Here is a 22,128-nt window from a genome sequence, read left to right on the forward strand (position 1 = left end):
CTATTGAAATGCTGCTTTGAATGCAGGGAGCGCAGATGAGCCAAACCTTTAAGACTACCCGTCTAATATGCCGTCAAAGCAGGTCTGACCCACTATGGACTCCACTAGACATTTAAAGAAAAGACTTCTGTGGTATCTGGTACCAGGACATTCTGGGGTGGATCGTCCTACAGTGCACGTGCAGGACTACATGGTCTTTATCAGACCAGCTGCTCTGTCTCCGAGATCCGTTGGCGCTTTGAATGACCTATGCGACTATACAGCCCCTTCCATAATAGAATTTGATGCAGTGTGTATTGTTACACCTCAGGATTACAATGATCTGCATTTTTTTGTAAACTTCATGTCCTCTGTAATTAATGAGTCTTGGTCGCCCAACAACCTGTCGGTGGTATGTGGCTTTTCACTCCTTAGAATTTCTGTGGAGATCTAATCAGTCGTTTGGCTGTACGATTTGGTCCTTTCCTCCCAATTTAGAGTAGTCAATCTGCTGCTGGGGACCCCTAGTGGTGCCCAAGGAGGGGGTGACTTGACTGACACACACTCCCTCCGATGTGAGCCACGCCCCGACCTCTGCGCTCCTCCACCGCTGTGCAGGCGGCCTGGGCAACCAGGATCCTTTCACATCCCCACCCCTCTGTTTAAACCGGTCATTTCCCACCCTAGCTGACTGGAGGCCAATTTGGTCTGCCGACCGGCGGCACAGCCGAGACTTGAACCCGGGAGTTCAGAATCTCGGCGCTGGTGTGCGACTTATCACGCTGCGCCATCTGCTGAGTTTGCACGTTCTCCCCGTGTCTGCGTGGGTTTCCTCCTGGAGCTCCGGTTTCCTCCCACAGTCCATAACCGTGCAGTCAGGTTAATTGGAGACACTGAATTGCCCTGTAGGTGAATGTGTGTGTGTCTATGTGTGTCTGCCCTGCGATGGGTTGGCACCCCATCCAGGGTGTTACTGTGTGCCTTGCGCCCATTGAAAAGCTGGGATAGGCTCCGGCACCAAAGCCCCGTGTAACAGCGGATACTTGTGTATCAGGCTTACTGTTCTAGAAAGACTTGAGCTGAGTACTTGTGAGCTCACACACTGGGTCTGTCTGAAATCCTAGTGAGCTGCCTTGCTGCCTACTGCCTATCTAGACAGCCTCCTAAGTAGAGATGATTCTAATAAGACATCGAACTCATAAGGCAGCGATTGCGTCACCACAGTTTGCCCTCGTGCCATTCAAATCAATAAGCAAGCCAGCTAACATCGCCCTGCGTGTACCAAAAACGGTTACTCTGGTGACTCTTCTCAATCAGAGCGGGGGTGACACAAGCGGCAAAGGGGTTGCTAACGGGAACTGGAAGGGACTAGACTGGGAGAACAGGACGAGCCGATTCAAGCTCTGAGCTGAACCTACACACACACACACACACACACACACACACACACACACACACTAATCACTAATTACTCTTTACCACTCATTAAATAACCACAGCCTATTATACCATTATTTGCTCACTCTCTCTCCACACACACACACACACACACACACACACACACACACACACACACACACACACACACACACACACACAGTGACAATGATGCTAATGGGATATGTTTAGAGAACTCAGCAGAACTCAGCCTGCGGCCCTAATGCATCCTGAACGCCGAAGAATCCGCTCGTCCCAAGCGACCGTCTCGTCCTAACCCGTCTTAACCCTGATCGAGTACACGCCCCCACACACACTAACGCACACTCTGTTTTCAGGAGGAAAGTCGTACTGACCGTGCAGTCGTGTTGTGCGTTATTGCCTGAAGTAGTGGAAATTTCTAACATGGACAGTCTGTCACGGAGCATTAATGTTACTCCTGGATGTTACGCAATCGAACAGAAAAGACGGTTCGAAGCAGCTGGAGAATGAAACACATTGGTATGTAGTGTACGTTCCAGATGTGCCTAATCGAGAGCTCGGTGAGTGTCTCAAGGAAGGCTCAGGAAAAGGGGGGTCTTATAAATATATATGAATATAAAAACCATTATACCCATAATCTAAAGCATCAGCTCACTTTGAGTTTTGTCTATACACCATAGGACTGTGTGTGTGTGTGTGTGTGTGTGTGTGTGTGTGTGTGTGTGTGTGTGTGTGTGTGTGTATTATACCTGGAGATAAGTGATCCTGTTTTGTACCAGGTTCGTGAGGTCGTTGGCCTCTTTCTCTCTCCAGTCTCCAGCTCCGTCTGCCTGGCTCAGATGGTACAAATCTGTCATGATGGACCTACAAGTAAAAATAAGGAATATTTTAATAATGATAATAATAAAACATTAACAATAAAACAATAATAATTAATTCATAATGAAATAGTAATTATAATAATAATGATGATAATTATATCAATAGTATAAACAATAATAATAATAATAATGGTAAAAATAACAATTACAATGATGATGATAATTATATAATAATAATTATAATAACATCAGGGACACACAAAATAAAAAATGTGTATAGAACTACACACACACACACACAGACACTGCACAAACACACTGACACCACACAAAAAGCACACACAGACACTTTATAAACATACACGGAAACTACACAAACACACAAATACACGACACAAACACACAGACACTATATAAACAGATACACTATACAAACACACACATACACTATGCAAACACACACAGACACTACACAAATACAGACACTACACAAAAGCACACAGACACTACACAAAAGCACACGCATACACTAAACACACATACAGACACTACACGAAAAACACACAGATACTACACAGAAGCACACACACTAAACAAACACAAACACTACACAAACATATACACTATATAAACACACAAACACCACACAAACACATACGCTATACAAACACACACAGACACTACACAGACACTATACAAAAGCAGACAGTACACACACACACAGACACTTCACAAGCACATAAACTACACAAACACACACAGACATTACACAAACACACATGGACACTACACTGACACCACACACAGACACTACACAAACACACAGAGACACTACACAAACACACACAGAGACACTACACAAACACACACATATACAGACACTATACAAACTCACACATATAGACACTATACAAACACACACACAGACACTACACAAACACACACAGAGACACTACACAAACACACACAGAGACAGACACTACACAAACACACACATATACAGACACTATACAAACTCACACATATACAGACACTATACAAACACACACACAGACACTACACAAACACACACAGAGACACTACACAAACACACACAGAGACACTACACAAACACACACAGAGACACTACACAAACACACACAGAGACACTACACAAACACACACATATACAGACACTATACAAACTCACACATATACAGACACTACACAAACACACACAGAGACACTACACAAACACACACAGAGACACTACACAAACACACACAGAGACACTACACAAACACACACAGAGACACTACACAAACACACACAGAGACACTACACAAACACACACAGAGACACTACACAAACACACACATATACAGACACTACACAAACACACACAGACACTACACATGATTTAGCGAGGGAGAGAGATTAAAAGAGAGAGAGAGAGAGGGAGAGCAACACCTTTCCTGGTGGCCCAGGTCCTGCAGCAGCACGTCGATGTGTTTTTGCAGCTCTACGGTCTCCACGTGACCCAATTTCTTCACCTCACTGCGCACAAAGTACCACAGCTCCCGCACCCCATTCTCAATCTTCCTCCGGAGTTCCTCCTGGTTCCTTCCAGGGCCTGAACACACACACACACACACACACACTTAGACATATTATAAATGCATAGATGGCATGAACGTGCTGCAATTTAACAGTGTCAGCACTACAGTCGGTAGCCCTCCATTTTTCACCCATGCTTTCTGCACAGGCACCTCTCTATCTGCCAATCAGGGTCCTTACACAGCGTTTGAAGACCCCGTCCACATGGTCCGGTCATCCCGCCCTAGCAGAAACGTGTCCATTTATGCCCGCTAGATGGCGCCCAGCCGACCGGTGGCAACAACGAGTTTCGAACCGAGGAGTTCAGAATCTCGGCGCTGGTGTGCTAGCGGAACGTCCCGCTGCGCCACCTGGGCACGGACCCGGACCTTCTTGCTGTGGGGCGACCATTGTTTTTAAATATGACAACACACCTCATTAGAAACCTGTTCGGCCTTCTCTCTCTCAGACACAGCCAGTCATATCCGTGAGGAGGTCCATACGATCGATAGCACAGCTAAGGTACTCAGCCTAAAACTGGAGCCTATCCCAGCTTTTCAATGGGCGCAAGGCACAGTAACACCCTGAACGGGGCGCCAGTCCATCGCAGGGCACACACACGTACACACCCATTCACCTATAGGGCAATTCAGTGTCTCTAATTAACCTGACTGCATGTTTTTGGACTGTGGGAGGAAACCGAAGCTCCCGGAGGAAACCCACATAGACATGGGGAGAACATGCAAACTCCGCACAGTAAGGACCCAGACCGCCCCGCCTGGGGATCGAACCCAGGACCTTCTTGTTGTGAGGTGACAGTGCTACTGTGCTGCCCACCATGCAATACTGTGTGTGTGTGTGTGTGTGTGTGTTGGTTCTCACCATCACCGGGCAGGCTTCGGTACGAGTTGATCTGCTCCTTGGCTCGGACTAGCTGCTCTTCCAGGCGGCGCAGCTTCCCTGCCGCTCCGGCGCCGACGTCCGCCTGACCCTCCGGCAACCTGGGAGAGGGGCGGAAACGAGAGGAACAATGACCCCAGGTGCTAAAAAGCTTCTCGGAGGATTACCCAGAAGGCTTTGCTTCTAGTTGTTTAATGTGGTGATCAGTTAAGATAATGGCGTTCAGCTCGGATATTCAGTTATCTACTCACAATTGCGCAGGGAATTTAGGAATGCGCCTGTGGGAATTAGTGCTGTGCAAAAGTATTTGGACATACCCGATTCCTTCTATTCTATTATTTCATACTAAATTTAATATGAAATCTAAATCTCCATGAAGAAAAAAGTAATTGCCCCCACCCCAGTCCTAATAACTTGTGATGGGTAGCTGTTGCAACGTCCTTTATTCCAACATCCAGTTATAAAGCTGGTGCAATGCAGGTGCATTGTGGGTGCTTTCAATAATGGACAGGAGTTAGCAGTTAGCATGTGCACTCGGATTGCATACACGAAAAGGCTCGATGCACCTCATCACCTGTGTTTAAATGATCAGCCGTTTGAGTCCTGGCCGCCCAACAACCTGTCGGCGGTTTACAACTCGTCCCTCTATAGACCCCTGGTTATAATAAATGGGTTTTGATCACAGTCCATCAGGCTGCATTCAAGGCCTACCTTGCTGTAAAAATATGAATTGCCCCCTAGTGGGGGTGGTCCTAATGTTTTGGCTCATCACTGCTTGATATATGACTTGATATACAACTTTAAAATTTGACAGATGGGCCGGGTTCGATTAGCGGCTGATATTGTATTGTATGATACACCGACCAGGCATAACATTATGACCACTGACAGGTGAAGTGAATAACACTGATTATCACATGGCACCGGGATACATTATGGGCAGAAGACAAGCCGATGGAGGCAGTGTCCTGCTGGGAAACCTTGGGTCCTGCCATCCATGTGGACGTTACTTTGACACGTACCACCTACCTAAGCACTGTTTTGAGACGCCTGGTCCTGGCACGTATGCATCACGTATGTATCTCCCCTCAGATGGCTGGGGTGGTGGGGGTTCACTGAGGTCAGGGCTATTTCCTCCAGACCTCCAGGCTTTGTGTACGCCAGCATGCAGAAACTAGAGGCATCAGGCTTACTGTGTACTGTTACCAATCAGTGTGACACAACGGCAATAATTTGGAAGGGCGGCTACATACTTCTGACTACACAGAAAATATAAATAAAAGGAGTCTGTGTATTAAGTAGCATTACTGTAGAAGTGTCTTGTAAATGGCTACTCATACATAATAGCGGCTGCTTGGGTGTATTTTGGTAATTAGCGATGAACAATTAGCCAGATTTGTGTGTGTGTGTGTGTGTGTGTTGCTAGTTTAATTCACTGTTAATTACTCTGTGATGCTTTCACTCCGAACGGCACAGCCAAGTAAATGCCTCGCTTTTTGCCCACCCCTAATTACTCACGTTCGGGTGCCGCTAATGGCTAGCGCGCGTTATCTGGGCGAGATAATTGCTGTGTGATTTGGCTTTTCGTTTACGTCCGTGCTGCTCTGAGCTGTGCTTATTGACTGTCTGATCGAACGTTAAAAATGGCTGGCGGTGCAGGGAAATAATGGGTGCGGAGAGAACATGATAAACAAATAAAATTAGCCACCCCTGAGCGCCCTGCTCGCTAAGACTGCTTATTTCCACCAGCCAGCAGTGGACTTTGGGGCACCATTCGATTGACTATTAACCCCAATCGACCGACACTCCCACAGGCACAGCCGACTATGCCTGCTGGACACTCGACTAGGCTGGTAGCAAGAGATACTGAGACTACATATACACCAATCAGCCATAACATTTAAACCACCTCCTTGTTTCTACACTCACTGTCCATTTTATCAGCTCCACTTACCATATAGGAGCACTTTGTAGTTCTACAATTACTGACTGTAGTCCATCTGTTTCTCTACATATCTTTTTAGCCTGCTTTCACCCTGTTCTTCAATGGTCAGGACCCCCACAGGACCCCCACAGAGCAGGTATTATTTAGGTGGTGGATCATTCTCAGCACTGCAGTGACACTGACATGGTGGTGGTGTGTTAGTGTGTGTTGTGCTGGTATGAGTGGATCAGACACAGCAGCACTGCTGGAGTTTTTATATACCGTGTCCACTCACTTTCCAGTCTATTAGACACTCCTACCTGGTTGGTCCACCTTGTAGATGTAAAGTCAGAGACGATCGCTCATCTATTGCTGCTGTTTGAGTCGGTCATCTTCTAGACCTTCATCAGTGGTCACAGGACGCTGCCCACGGTGCGCTGTTGGCTGGATATTTTTGGTTGGTGGACTATTCTCAGTCCAGCAGTGACAGTGAGCTGCTGTGTCTGATCCACTCATACCAGCACAACACACACTAACACACCACCACCATATCAGTGTCACTGCAGTGCTGAGAATGATCCACCACCCAAATAATGCCTGCTCTATAGTGGTCCTGTGGGGGTCCTGACCATTGAAGAACAGGGTGAAAGCAGGCTTAAAAGTATGTAGAGAAACAGATGGGCCTACAGTCAGTAATTGTACATAGAAGAGTTACATAGAAGCTGCATAGAAGAAAACAATGGACACTAGGTAGATGAAACAAAATTGGCCCTAACTCATCAATTAATATAAAAATCCCCAAAAACAGCATATGAACAATGAAGTATGGTGGCGGGAGCATCATAATATGGTAGTAAGGAAACCACATAGTGAGGATCTTGAAATCAGAAGAGCCTAGCGTAGCATCAAAAGCTAACTAAACTAAATAATTCTATTTGTAATCATAACTGTAAACAATGGATTAGCAACAATTGTTAATGGTTAAATCCCTAGTCGACCGTTACTCCCGCAGGCACAGCCAACTAGGCCTGCTGACACCTGGCTAGGCCGGTTGCAAGAGATGCTGAGATTGGAACTCAAACGCTGGAGCTTGCAGAGGCTAGAAATAGGAGAGTCTGGAATGCGGAATGCAGTCCTGCTAAAATGCAGTCGCTATCAGAAGGTAATCGTAGCCTTCATGATTAGCCAGAATTGAGCGTGGCGTGTCGGGCGTATCCGATTTGTGTGGGCCATAATGAAGCCAGAAGACTATCGTGGCATTCTGGAAGCTGTGCCTCAAACGTAGGTTATGGTTCTTTCATTACTACTCACTATACCATATTTTTAATTGCAGCTCAGTGGCGAGCTGTAAAAACCGTGTGGTAAAGCAGTGCATCAGCAAGTCAGCACAGCAGAAAGGAGCCGGGTATCATGTGAAGGCAGCCTTAGCAGCTACGTTCATAGTCTGCATCTGTAATTAAATGAACCAAAATGAATTCAGGCTCGGAAACCACGTAGCGGACGTCAACCAGGCCGGTTTCTAATATGAGGTGATCCTAATGCAGGCAGGAGTTCAGATTTGCATCTCTGCGCCTGCACAATTTGCCAACTCGCTGTTGTAATACGCCTTACTAGCCAAAAAAAGGACTGTGGGGATTGGGGACCTGTGTAGCACAGATGGCAGCGTGCTCCGTCTTCACAGGTTCAAATCACAAATGAAAGGCTGCTCTGAATTCTGAAATACACCTTAGTGCCACCTCATACCATAGCCACCTGAAGAACACAGTGAAATCGTTCTTTTGGGAGCTGGCACAGCTGGCACCAATCCACCACACATGCTCGATACCTGCAGGCAAGCCAGACTAGCACCCGTCCCTCAAACCTGGTCTTTCCACCAACCAGCGGTGGATTCTTACTGTGAGTCGAACTATGCCCTACGTGATCAGCAATAAGGGGAGACCCCATGAGACACCATTTGTGCCAGTTGTGTCTGTTGGGGTGCCCTGCCAGGTCGATAACAACGCTAAGATTCAAACTCCAGAGCTGGAATGTAGATTTTACTGGACCTTCTGCCACCCTCCGTACCCCTAAAACCTCCCCCATTCTGGAGACGTAGCCCATCAAGTCCGTATGTAGACGCCCGACCGGCTAATAGCACCGTTTGGGATTCAAACCCTGGATCTCAGCAGTACCCGTAATGGAAACAAGTCCATTGAGGAGCCTCTGGCCTATCCCTTACCCCTCAAACCCCCCTATTCCAGAGACGTAGCCAATCATGTCTACACATAGACGCCAGAACGGCTGATAGCACGGCCAGATTCAAAACCTGGATCCCAGCAGTATCCATAATGGATTGGTGTCCTTTTTTGGACAGGACACCAATCTATCATAGAGCCTTTGCCACCCTCCTTACCTCTCAAAACACCCCCATTCCAGAAATGTAGCCCATCATGTCTGCACATAGACGGCCTCCATACCCTTCCAACCACCCCATTCCGATGACGTGTATTAAGACGCCCAACTGGCTGATAGCACCGCTGGGGATTTGAACCCTGGATCTCAGCAGTATCCGTAATGGATTGTTGTCCTGTTTTTGGACAGGACACCAATACACCACAAAGCCTTTGCTACCCTCCTTACCCCCAAACCACCCCCATTCCTGAGACATGTCTGTGCCCAACCGGTGGGGATTCGAACCCTAGATCTCAGAAGTAACGGGCTAGTGTAATTTACCCCTGTGCCACCCGAGTGTGCTTATTTTTATTTAAGATATGCCTTTTAGATCATCGTACCTATAAGTATAATGAATTCAATGCTATAACAGTCCCAAATAAAAACCTTCACAAATGGGTAGTCATGCATGTGTCTGGTTTTGAACTTGCAAATACAAGTGCAGGATGTATACGAACTTTCTATGTGGTTAAAACCTCAACCAGATGTTCAAGTTCCAATGTTTTCAGTATGAATTCACACTCTGGTACCTTCAAGAAACAGCTTATGAGGAGCCACTCAAAAGTACCCAGTAGATAAATATTTGCGTGCCGTTTCCCGGGCGGCGAGACCCTAGAGACGCTCGCTTTTCTTCTGCTTGGCTTTGTAGCATCTCAGGTAATCACTGTACTGTATTATCCTTCCAGTCAAAGAGCAATATATTAGGAACACCCATCATTGTGTGGTTTATAATGAGAAGGTCCACCTAGCGTACAGATGATCTCTCTATACTGACACGTTTTACGTCATCATACTCACTCCTGAGAAGAAGGCATGTCTAAATTATTAGATGCATTAAAATGCTGCCTACTGAGGTGCCTTAATTCTGAGCGATAATCTGACTGATTAACGATGAAGCATCCGATGCTTACTTTGAAGGCTGTGAAGGCAATCCCAGCATTCTCAGCAAAAAATGACAAATATGGCGGACGAATGCGGAGCAACTAACGGAGTTCTTTTATTTATGCACGTGCACAGTCCTAGCGGACCACTTCTTTTCACCCATGCATTCTGCACAGGCGCCTCTATCTGCTAACCAGGGTCTTTACACAGCGTTTGAAGACCCCGCCCACATAGTCCGGGTATCCCGCCCTAGCAGACACAGTGGCCAATTTGTGTCTATGCTGCCAATTATGCCCGCTATATGGCGCCCAGCCGTCCGGTGGCAACCGAGGAGTTCAGAATCTCGGCACTGGTGTGCTAGTGGAATATTCCGCTGCGCCACCTGGGCGCCAAGTTCAATTTATTTGCAAATTTGGGCTTGTCAGCAACAGTTTAACCGTTTTCGGGACACAGAGGGAGATGTTAGCTGGCATGCTAGGGGTTGTGCCGCCTCAGCCCATTGGTTTGAATGGCCTGAGGCTAAATGTGTTAGCTTGGTACCTTATGTCTGCCTTATGAATTCAATGTCTTATTAGAATCATCTCTACTTAGGGAGCTCACTAGGTAGGCAGTAGGCAGCAAGGCAGCTCACGAGGTTTTCAGACAGACCCACTCTTGAAAATCCCAACAACACTGCTGCACCTGCTACACTTCCACCAAAGCAACTGAAAATGGTCCAGAACCCTAGTCAGGTCATGTCTTTCGACTGATAAATAGAGTACAGGGGGTATTAAAGTGTACAGAGCAAGAGATAGGCTACAGTCAGTACTTGTATACCCAAAAATGTATCTGTATAGTAGGTGTGGGTTAAAATCATCACAGAAACTGTAATACCCACCTGAGCGTCTCGGCCATCCGCCGCAGCTCCTCGTTCTGCTGCTTGAGCCGTTCGAGCTTAGCCAGGATTTTGGAGAGCTCGCGGCTGGAACGCTCCGGCTGCTCGCTGTCTCGCACCAGGTGCCCGCCGATGTAGAACAGCAGGGTGCCCCATGCCAGCAGCACCAGCGTGATCCAGCGCCACGAGCCCGTCCACGGCCGCATCTCTCTCTCTCCTCAGAGCGCGCCGAGCTCGCTCATTCTCTGTCCGGCCGCCGAGCCTCGCCGAAGGGGGTGAGGGGAGGAGACGGATCGGGACGCGGCCCCTTACGGAGATGCCCTGACTGCCGAAGTCTTTTCCGGCTGGGAGAAGAAGGTTGGTCTCTGGAGATCTTTCGGTGGGTGTTCCCTCACATTTAGCCTCCCTGATGTCGCCAAGTGATGAAGTCCGTCACACATCTGGACCTGCTGGAACAAAGCTGCGTTAGTGGGAAGTTAATAAAAAACATCCCATTCTGCACAAAATAGTTCCACACAAATGAGAGGAGGGGTCTGATCTGCTACATCCGACCGTTCAGAAAAGCTGTAAAAATTCCCCATGATCCTTCATTCTAAATATTACCAAAGATCTACTGTTTAACAGAAGCACAATAATAGAAAAAATTGGCAACCCTTATTATATATATTAAAATATTATATATTTTATATTATATATAATGTATTATATATTTATTATATATTATAATTTATATATATATTACATACAATTTATTATATATTGATATTTATTATATATAATATTTTATATATGAATATATTAATTATTATACATTTTATATATCATGTATTATTTACTATATATTTATTTATTATTACTGTATATAATATTTAATTTATTATATATTTATTCATTTTATATTATATATAATTTATTACATATTTATTATTTATTATATATTATATTATATATATAATTTATTATATATATAATTTATTATATATTTACTTATTATTTATTTTATATATATTATATACAATTTATTATATATTTATTTATTATTTAAAAATAATTAAAAATGATTTTGGTCGCATACTGAATACTGCATACTGATTTGGGGCCCTAGCAGTACGCAAGTAGTATGTATGAGGCTATTTTAAACACAGCCATCGTCTGTGTAGGCACCCAGCCTGGTTGTAAATGAATTTAAATGCCATTTTTAACCAATAGCGTTGACTTCTTTGTCAGTTATAAGTTAATCCTTAATAATATTGGCTGTGTTTGGATTATAAAGTATAATTTAAGGTCAATTTCTTTTGGATACATACAGCAAAGCTCTTGTATTTCTGGACTGTGTATTGAGTGCAATTAAATGTTTCACGTATTTAATTATCTAATGTAAACACCCATGTACATTATTAATTACAGGGCTTTGTACTGTGTCAATACATCTGAAAGAAACTCATCAGACCGGTGTCAGATGGGTCAGTCCTCAGAGCTTCCGCGAAAACGATTGGCTGCTCCATCGGAAAAAGAACATCTCTAGCCGAGCTTTACTAGAAATCAATGCTTATAATTGATGGCACATAATTTAATTATCGATCAGCCTGTCTATTGTTTATTTAATACTAACGCGGCTAATTATGAAAGCGCTGACCGGTTCTCTTGGGCACGCTGGCGTAAACAGAATCCCGAGTCCCCTGCCAATTAGTCCTTCGGTGCGCCACATACAGCAGAGCAAACAGTACAACCGAAGTCCTTTGTGATCATTTATTTGAGGTAAACACGAGTGTGCAAGCCACGATCACTACATCAGGGTATTGTGTTTATATAAATATATATACAGTGTATCACAAAAGTGAGTACACCCCTCACATTTCTGCAAATATTTCATTATATCTTTTCATGGGACAACACTATAGACATGAAACTTGGATATAACTTAGAGTAGTCAGTGTACAGCTTGTATAGCAGTGTAGATTTACTGTCTTCTGAAAATAACTCAACACACAGCCATTAATGTCTAAATAGCTGGCAACATAAGTGAGTACACCCCACAGTGAACATGTCCAAATTGTGCCCAAAGTGTCAATATTTTGTGTGACCACCATTATTATCCAGCACTGCCTTAACCCTCCTGGGCATGGAATTCACCAGAGCTGCACAGGTGCTACTGGAATCCTCTTCCACTCCTCCATGATGACATCACGGAGCTGGTGGATGTTAGACACCTTGAACTCCTCCACCTTCCACTTGAGGATGTGCCACAGGTGCTCAATTGGGTTTAGTCCATCACCTTTACCTTCAGCTTCCTCAGCAAGGCAGTTGTCATCTTGGAGGTTGTGTTTGGGGTCGTTATCCTGTTGGAAAACTGCCATGAGGCCCAGTTTTCAAAGGGAGGGGATCATGCTCTGTTTCGGAATGTCACAGTACATGTTGGAATTCATGTTTCCCTCAATGAACTTCAGCTCCCCAGTGCCAGCAACACTCATGCAGCCCAAGACCATGATGCTACCACCACCATGCTTGACTGTAGGCAAGATACAGTTGTCTTGGTACTTCTCACCAGGGCGCCGCCACACATGCTGGACACCATCTGAGCCAAACAAGTTTATCTTGGTCTCGTCAGACCACAGGGCATTCCAGTAATCCATGTTCTTGGACTGCTTGTTTTCAGCAAACTGTTTGCTGGCTTTCTTGTGCGTCAGCTTCCTTCTGGGATGACGACCATGCAGACTGAGTTGATGCAGTGTGCGGCGTGTGGTCTGAGCACTGACAGGCTGACCTCCCACGTCTTCAACCTCTGCAGCAATGCTGGCAGCACTCATGTGTCTATTTTTTAAAGCCAACCTCTGGATATGACGCCGAACACGTGGACTCAACTTCTTTGGTCGACCCTGGCGAAGCCTGTTCCAAGTGGAACCTGTCCTGGAAAACCGCTGTATGACTTTGGCCACCATGCTGTAGCTCAGTTTCAGGGTGTTAGCAATCTTCTTATAGCCCAGGCCATCTTTGTGGAGAGCAACAATTCTATTTCTCACATCCTCGGAGAGTTCTTTGCCATGAGGTGCCATGTTGAATATCCAGTGGCCAGTATGAGAGAATTGTACCCAAAACACCAAATTTAACAGCCCTGCTCCCCATTTACACCTGGGACCTTGACACATGACACCAGGGAGGGACAACGACACATTTGGGCACAATTTGGACATGTTCACTGTGGGGTGTACTCACTTATGTTGCCAGCTATTTAGACATTAATGGCTGTGTGTTGAGTTATTTTCAGAAGACAGTAAATCTACACTGCTATACAAGCTGTACACTGACTACTCTAAGTTATATCCAAGTTTCATGTCTATAGTGTTGTCCCATGAAAAGATATAATGAAATATTTGCAGAAATGTGAGGGGTGTACTCACTTTTGTGATACACTGTATATACTGATCAGCCATAACATTAATTGTACCTCTACAATTACTGACTGTAGTCCACCTGTTTCTCTACTCACTTTTTTAGCCTGCTTTCACCCTGTTCTTCAATGGTCAGGACCCTCACAGGACCACCACAGAGCAGGTATTATTTAGGTGGTGGATCATTCTCAGCACTGCAGTGACACTGACATGGTGGTGGTGTGTTAGTGTGTGTTGTGCTGGTATGAGTGGACAAGACAGCAGCGCTGCTGGAGTTTTTAAATACCGTGTCCACTCACCGTCCACTCTATTAGACACTCCTACCTAGTTGGTCCACCTTGTAGATGTAAAGTCAGAGACGATCGCTCATCTATTGATGCTGTTTGAGTCGGTCATCTTCTAGACCTTCATCAGTGGTCACAGGACGCTGCCCACATGGCGCTGTTGGCTGGATATTTTTGGTTGGTGGACTATTCTCAATCCAGCAGTGACAGTGACTGCAGTGCTGAGAATGATCCACCACTAAATAATACCTGCTCTGTAGTGGTCCTGGGAGAGTCCTGACCATTGAAGAACAGGGTGAAAGCAGGCTAAAAAAGCATGCAGAGAAACAGATGGACTACAGTCAGTAATTGTAGAACTACAAAGTGCTTCTATATGGTAAGTGGAGCTGATAACATGGGCAGTGAGTGTAGAAACAATGAGGTGGTTTTAATGTTATGGCTGATCGGTGTATATATGGATATACAGACGATGGGTAGCACTGTTGCCTCACAGCAAGAAGGTCCTGGGTTCAGTTCCCAGGTGGAGCTTTCTGGGTCCTTTCTCCCCGTGTCTGCTTGGGTTTCCTCCGGGAGCTCCGGTTTCCTCCCACAGTCCAAAGACTGAATCTTGTGTAACCAGTAACTACCGTTCCTGTCGTGAATGTAACCAAAGCGTAAAACATGACGTTAAAAATCCTAATAAATAAATAATTAATTAATAACTCATTAGGACTTGACACTCATAAAGATATGAAACAGCCACCAACTGATCACAATCATGTATCGGTTGAAAGAAAGCGATGAGATTTGCGTCCCTGCTAAGGAGGAATAAATATCATCGAAAGGATCTGATCTCAGCTCGCTGTCATTTGTTGTTAGCGATGATGACCTTTTAACTGCAGCGTTTTGCAGGTCGCGGAGCTGCAATGCAGCACAGGCTGCCACGGCATCATCGCTTGGCTGACTGAAGCCGAGTCTCTGATCCTCCCACCGTTATGAGCCGATATGAAATATAACAGATGAACCGTGTTTACTCACTGGGTCTGTCTGAAAACCGAGTGAGCTGCCTTGCTGCCTACTGCCTACCTGGGCATCTGCCTAAATAGAGAGGATTCTAATGAGACAACTAATCGAACTCATAAAGCAGATTATTTAGATTACAGCCACTACGTCACTGTAGTTTTCACCACAGGCCATTCATGTAGGTGTTTCACCATCTACCGTACATAATATTGTAGAAAGATGAAATGAATCTGGAGAAATGTCAGTCTATATTGAAATTTTGAGACATTGAAGCCCCAAACCATCATGCTACCGTGATAAAGAAAGGCACATGGGCTTGCAGAGTACTTCAGAAAACCATTTATACTTAACATGGTCTGCTGCTTCATTAATAAATGCAACCTGAAACTCAATTAGGCAAAGAGAAAGCCTATACAGATCAATTCTATACAGTTATGCCTTCTAGTTCTCTGGACCCGAGGTCATCTCAGATGGTCCGAAAGACAGTGGGAGTGTGTGCTATGGTCAGATGAGTCCAAGACCGTCGAGCAGCCGAAGCCCTGTATCACGCACCAATAGAGGACATTTCTGCTGGTAAAATGCCAACAATTAGCGTCTTCATGATGAAATATGAGGTAAACACACTTCTGTCCCAAGTTTTTTTTGAGTGTCTTGCAGGCAGCAAATTCTAAATATGTTTAAAATATTATTTTTACCAGTTAAATCAAAATTCAAGAGCATTTTAAAGAAAATTACTGCACATCTGAATAATAGTCAAATTATTAAAGGTTTTATTTCTTCCTCCTAAAAAGCAATAAGCTTTCTGGCAAGATCTTTATCGCAGTCCGCTCTGTCCAGCTGTTTCATCATCCTCGTCTATTATACAGTTTGGACGCGTGAGCCACAAAGTTTTCCAGTGGTGCAAAGCAAAAATAAATAAATAAAAAAAACTTACAAAAACTTCCTCTTTTGTAAAGTAGTCAATCATGAAATTGTTTATACATCGTGTGCTACGCAGAATAAAAATAAAAGCCTATTTGTTTCTAAAATTGTTTGCAATACCAGAGCAAAAGTGTGGCGACCCATAAAATACGGGAGCAGCCAAAGGGTCCAGCATCCAAACAACATCTGGTCATTACATTTTCCCTTTCCTCCCAATCTAGTCAAATCCAATTACCTAGTTAGGTGCCACAGCCAACAACCTCCTGCTCTGACATGTGTGCAGCTGCCAACCGCTTCTTTTCACCTGCACAAGGCGGGTTCATACAGAAATTGGTCACGCATTTATCCCCATTATTGCCTGTCTGTGTGCACACACCATCGACCCTAACTGCCTTGAATCATGTAAAATCTTAGCACTGGTGTTCTCGAGTGTTTTACCGCTGCGCCACCCGACACCTGAGAGGACAGGTCCTCTGTTTCAATGATAAATGAAGTACAGGGTACAATTTACCGTTTTAATTCATGTAGCGTTCAAGTGCCTCATGTTTACTGGTTAATTTGCATGAGGCGTCCTAGCAATCCTACGGCAATTCAGTTAACAATCGCTTAGTCAAAATGTCCAAAATGTCGAGGTCTAAAGCATCTAAAAACACAACTCAGGTAACTGAGTTTGGAGAACTCCCAATCGATTCTGTGGACACAGAGGGGGGGTCAAAACACGGACGAGAATTTTCGGATTTGAGACGGAGTTCTAGGTTTACATTCAATCATTAAAGTAGAACCCTAGTTATAAGCTGCGTCCGAAATTGCATATTTACATACTGAACAGTACGCGAAAGCGGTTAGTATGTCTGAATATGTAGTATACTGTATATTAAACAGTACACGAAAAGTACCCGGATGACCTACTGCCTTGGCAGCCTTTTTTGAGTATGCAAACAATTTATACTTACGGTATGATAATCTATCCCATAATTCAACTGGAGCTGCACAGGCGTTCGTAGCGAAGAAGACAGATGGCGGATGTAGTACGTACGAGGTTGGTGCATACTGCACACTTGCGCACTGAAAGAGCATACTGCTTTACTGGCCAAGCAGTGCATACTGCCTTCGAATCTAGTACGTACTGTTTAAGTATGCGATTTCGGACGCAGCCATAGCGTACAGTCAGTAACTGTGGGCTGGCGTGTTTTACCGCTGGGTCACCTGAGCACCCGTGGGAGTGGGGATTGCGTTTTAAATGACTGGGGGTGAACGTGTACAAAGCAACAGATATGTTACAGTCAGTAACTGTATACACAAAGTTCATTTGTACGGTAGGTAGATGCCAGAGAGGTGTACCTAATAAACTGCTCAGTGAGTGTACAGCTAGTCTACATAGGGGAAATGCTTCCTCTCCACCAATGTCGATCCCCGCTCTGATTGCGGAGAACGAAGCTAACCCACGCCCCCCTCCGAGATGTGGGCAGCAGCCGTATGCATTTTGTCACCTACACTTTGACGGGTGCAATGCGAATCAGCACTGTGTACAGAGAGACACACCCTGACAGAACTCTTTTCCTGTATCTGTGCAGGCGCCCAATCATCGATCTGCCAGCAGAGGTCGTTATTGCATTAGTTATGAGAGAGTCCATATTCGGCTTTAATAACCCACCCCTATCTAAACAACAGGCCAATCGTTGTTCATGTGGTTGCTCAGCCCAGCCGGCAGGCATAGCTGAAGCATTTTGCATAGCCAATTAGTCTCACACTGCTCATGATCACATCCGAGGAGGGTATATTCGCCTGGCACGCACTCCCTCCGACAAATGTGGATTCACGTGTGAGCCAGTCTTGCGCATGGAGAGTCATGTGCTGATCCCCAATTCTGTACAGGCGCCTCAGGCTACTAACCAAGGTCTTACACAGCGTCAAAGACCCCACCCTTCTTTTTTTTTAGTCTGGTCTTTTCCCACACAGCAGACTAGTGGCCATATACTAGGCGGTAGACTAAGGGGCGCCCAGCCAACCGGCAGCACAGCTGAGATTCGAGCTGAGAGCTGATATCATGGACATTTTGGTCCTTAGTCCCGTCTTGGCCTTGACTGAAATGAATAGACTACACTGCTACTGAACTTGCTCTTGCTGTGGTGTGCACTGAATACATAATACAACAGTTCTCTCTTACACTTACACACACACACACGTACACACACACACGTACACACACACACGTACACACACACACACACACACACACACACACACACACACACACACACACACGTCAAAAGCAAATACCCCGACCTAGTGCTAGAATTCTCTCTAGCTGACCACAAGCCTCAGTAAATAGCTAGAAGAACTGCACTCACTCTCACACAACACCCGAATCCCAGAGGCCGAAACGAGGGCATAAACGCCCCTGCCGAGCTGTTTAACTCCTGCGTATGAGCGCTAATTAAGGTTCAGCGTGCAGCACATGTTCAGCGCGAGCTCCGACGCATACCATGAACACATATCAAAGTCAGAGCTGGATCAGATCTCGGTCCAAAGCGGCCGCCTCGCTGGCTTTTCATCTGTAACGCTCGCTCACACGGGGTCGACTTGATTGCTGCGGAATTCGCTTTGATTCCGAGGTTCGGTGGCGGGTTTCCAGCGTGAAAGAAGTTCACGTGTTAATATACAGTGTATCACAAAAGTGAGTACACCCCTCACATTTCTGCAGATATTTAAGTATATCTTTTCATGGGACAACACTGACAAAATGACACTTTGACACAATGAAAAGTAGTCTGTGTGCAGCTTATATAACAGTGTAAATTTATTCTTCCCTCAAAATAACTCAATATACAGCCATTAATGTCTAAACCACCGGCAACAAAAGTGAGTACACCCCTTAGTGAAAGTTCCTGAAGTGTCAATATTTTGTGTGGCCACCATTATTTCCCAGAACTGCCTTAACTCTCCTGGGCATGGAGTTTACCAGAGCTTCACAGGTTGCCACTGGAATGCTTTTCCACTCCTCCATGACGACATCACGGAGCTGGCGGATATTCGAGACTTTGCACTCCTCCACCTTCCGCTTGAGGATGCCCCAAAGATGTTCTATTGGGTTTAGGTCTGGAGACATGCTTGGCCAGTCCATCACCTTTACCCTCAGCCTCTTCAATAAAGCAGTGGTCGTCTTAGAGGTGTGTTTGGGGTCATTATCATGCTGGAACACTGCCCTGCGACCTAGTTTCCGGAGGGAGGGGATCATGCTCTGCTTCAGTATTTCACAGTACATATTGGAGTTCATGTGTCCCTCAATGAAATGTAACTCCCCAACACCTGCTGCACCCATGCAGCCCCAGACCATGGCATTCCCACCACCATGCTTGACTGTAGGCATGACACACTTATCTTTGTACTCCTCACCTGATTGCCGCCACACATGCTTGAGACCATCTGAACCAAACAAATTAATCTTGGTCTCATCAGACCATAGGACATGGTTCCAGTAATCCATGTCCTTTGTTGACATGTCTTCAGAAAACTGTTTGCGGGCTTTCTTGTGTAGAGACTTCAGAAGTGGCTTCCTTCTGGGGTGACAGCCATGCAGACCAATTTTATGTAGTATGCGGCGTATGGTCTGAGCACTGACAGGCTGACCCCCCACCTTTTCAATCTCTGCAGCAATGCTGACAGCACTCCTGCGCCTATCTTTCAAAGACAGCAGTTGGATGTGACGCTGAGCACGTGCACTCAGCTTCTTTGGACGACCAACGCGAGGTCTGTTCTGAGTGGACCCTGCTCTTTTAAAACGCTGGATGATCTTGGCCACTGTGCTGCAGCTCAGTTTCAGGGTGTTGGCAATCTTCTTGTAGCCTTGGCCATCTTCATGTAGCGCAACAATTCGTCTTTTAAGATCCTCAGAGAGTTCTTTGCCATGAGGTGCCATGTTGGAACTTTCAGTGACCAGTATGAGAGAGTGTGAGAGCTGTACTACTAAATTGAACACACCTGCTCCCTATGCACACCTGAGACCTAGTAACACTAACAAATCACATGACATTTTGGAGGGAAAATGACAAGCAGTGCTCAATTTGGACATTTAGGGGTGTAGTCTCTTAGGGGTGTACTCACTTTTGTTGCCGGTGGTTTAGACATTAATGGCTGTATATTGAGTTATTTTGAGGGAAGAATAAATTTAAACTGTTATATAAGCTGCACACAGACTACTTTTCATTGTGTCAAAGTGTCATTTTGTCAGTGTTGTCCCATGAAAAGATATACTTAAATATCTGCAGAAATGTGAGGGGTGTACTCACTTTTGTGATACACTGTAGCTCAAATCCTGCATTTCAGGCCTGCAACACGTTCCAAAAAAAGTTGGGACGGGGGCAACTTAGAGTTAGTAATGAGGTGAAGAAACTAAATAATGATGTGATGTCAACAGGTGATTGTAATCATGGTTTGGTACAGAAGCAGCATCCAGGAGAGGCTGAGTCTTTAATTAGTAAAGATGATCAGAGGATCCAGTTTGTCAACAAATGTGTGAGAAAATGATTAAAATGTTTAAAAACAATGAACCTCAAAGAAAGATTGGAAGGGTTTTGCATATTTCTCCCTCTACAGTGCATAATATCATTTAACCATTCAAGGAATCAGGAGGAATTTCAGTGCATAAAGGCCAAGGGTGCAAGCTTAAGCTGAACACCTGTGATCTTCCATCCCTCAGACGACACTGCATCAAGAACCACCACTCAACAATAGCTGATATAACCACATGGGTGAGGGATTACTTTGGCAAACCTTTGTCCAGCACTACAATACAGAGTTACATGCACAAATGCCACTTAAAACTTTACTGTGCAAAAAAGAAGCCTTATGTTAACCATGTCCAGAGGCGGCGTCGACTTCTGTGGGCTCGGAGGCATCTAAGATGGACCATCACACAGTGGAAACGTGTATTGTGGTCAGATGAATCAGCATTCCAGCACACCGTGTGCTCCGGACCAAAGATGAAACGGGCCATCCAGGCTGTTATCAGCAACAAGTCCAAAAGCCAGGGTCTGTCATGGTATGGGGCAAAGGTCATTTACACTTCTGTGATGGTAGTATTAATGCAGAAAAGTACATTGAGATCTTAGAGCAACACGTGCTGCCTTCAAGACGTCCATGCATTTTTCAGCCAGACATTTACAAAGGCATGGCTGAGGAAGAAGAGGGTAAGGGGAACTAGACTGTCCTGCCTGCAGTCCTGACCTGTCCCCAATAGAGAATTCTGTGGAAAATTTTGTGCCAAACTTCCTCAATGCCAAAATGTCTTTTAAGTGTGGAGAAAAGGAACGGCAACGTTACAAAGTGAGTGGTAAATGCTTTACGGTCCCAACGTTTTTTGGAATGTGTTTTGGCCTGAAATGCAGGAATGGATAAATGAAATAAAGTTGATTAGACAAAACACTATGTTTTTTTTGTTGTTTTTTTTATGTGCATTTTCCATGCTGTCCCAACTTTTTCTGATTTGGGGTTGTACTTTCTCTAGGCTAATTTTGTCTCACTCAGTCATCGTCACCATAATAAGTATTATAATAAACTTCTCCCTTTTGCTGCCAAGCCACAATGAAGCAGGAGGGATTGTGTGTAGCTGATCTCCCGGGCTCGAGCCTCAATGCCAGCTCTCACCACAAGTGAAGGCTCTTTTCTTAGCATTCGCAGCACAAAAGAGGCCAGTGATCTCTTGACGGAGAAGCGCGAGAGCCGTTGT

The 22,128-nt window shown here is 45.1% G+C and overlaps 1 protein-coding gene across 5 annotated transcripts in view; it reads right to left on the minus strand.

The window, feature by feature from the left end:
• Nucleotides 1–22,128, minus strand: part of fut8a (fucosyltransferase 8a (alpha (1,6) fucosyltransferase)) — a 77,199-nt gene that overhangs the window by 17,101 nt on the left and 37,970 nt on the right. For 2 of the 5 annotated variants that reach the window (XM_063007340.1, XM_063007339.1), the window contains exons 3-6: nt 10,808–11,250; nt 4,677–4,795; nt 3,669–3,831; nt 2,148–2,262 (exon numbers count right to left, since the gene is read on the minus strand). In XM_063007340.1, coding sequence (XP_062863410.1) covers nt 2,148–2,262; nt 3,669–3,831; nt 4,677–4,795; nt 10,808–11,010 — 600 coding nt within the window. In that variant the 5' untranslated portion in view covers nt 11,011–11,250. Of the gene's footprint in view, nt 1–2,147; nt 2,263–3,668; nt 3,832–4,676; nt 4,796–10,807; nt 11,254–22,128 lie in introns of all 5 variants that reach the window. The other 3 variants (XM_063007342.1, XM_063007341.1, XM_063007343.1) reach the window with 2 other exon arrangements.

This window comes from Trichomycterus rosablanca, chromosome 13 (genome assembly GCF_030014385.1).
Source record: "Trichomycterus rosablanca isolate fTriRos1 chromosome 13, fTriRos1.hap1, whole genome shotgun sequence".
Lineage (NCBI taxonomy): Eukaryota > Metazoa > Chordata > Actinopteri > Siluriformes > Trichomycteridae > Trichomycterus > Trichomycterus rosablanca.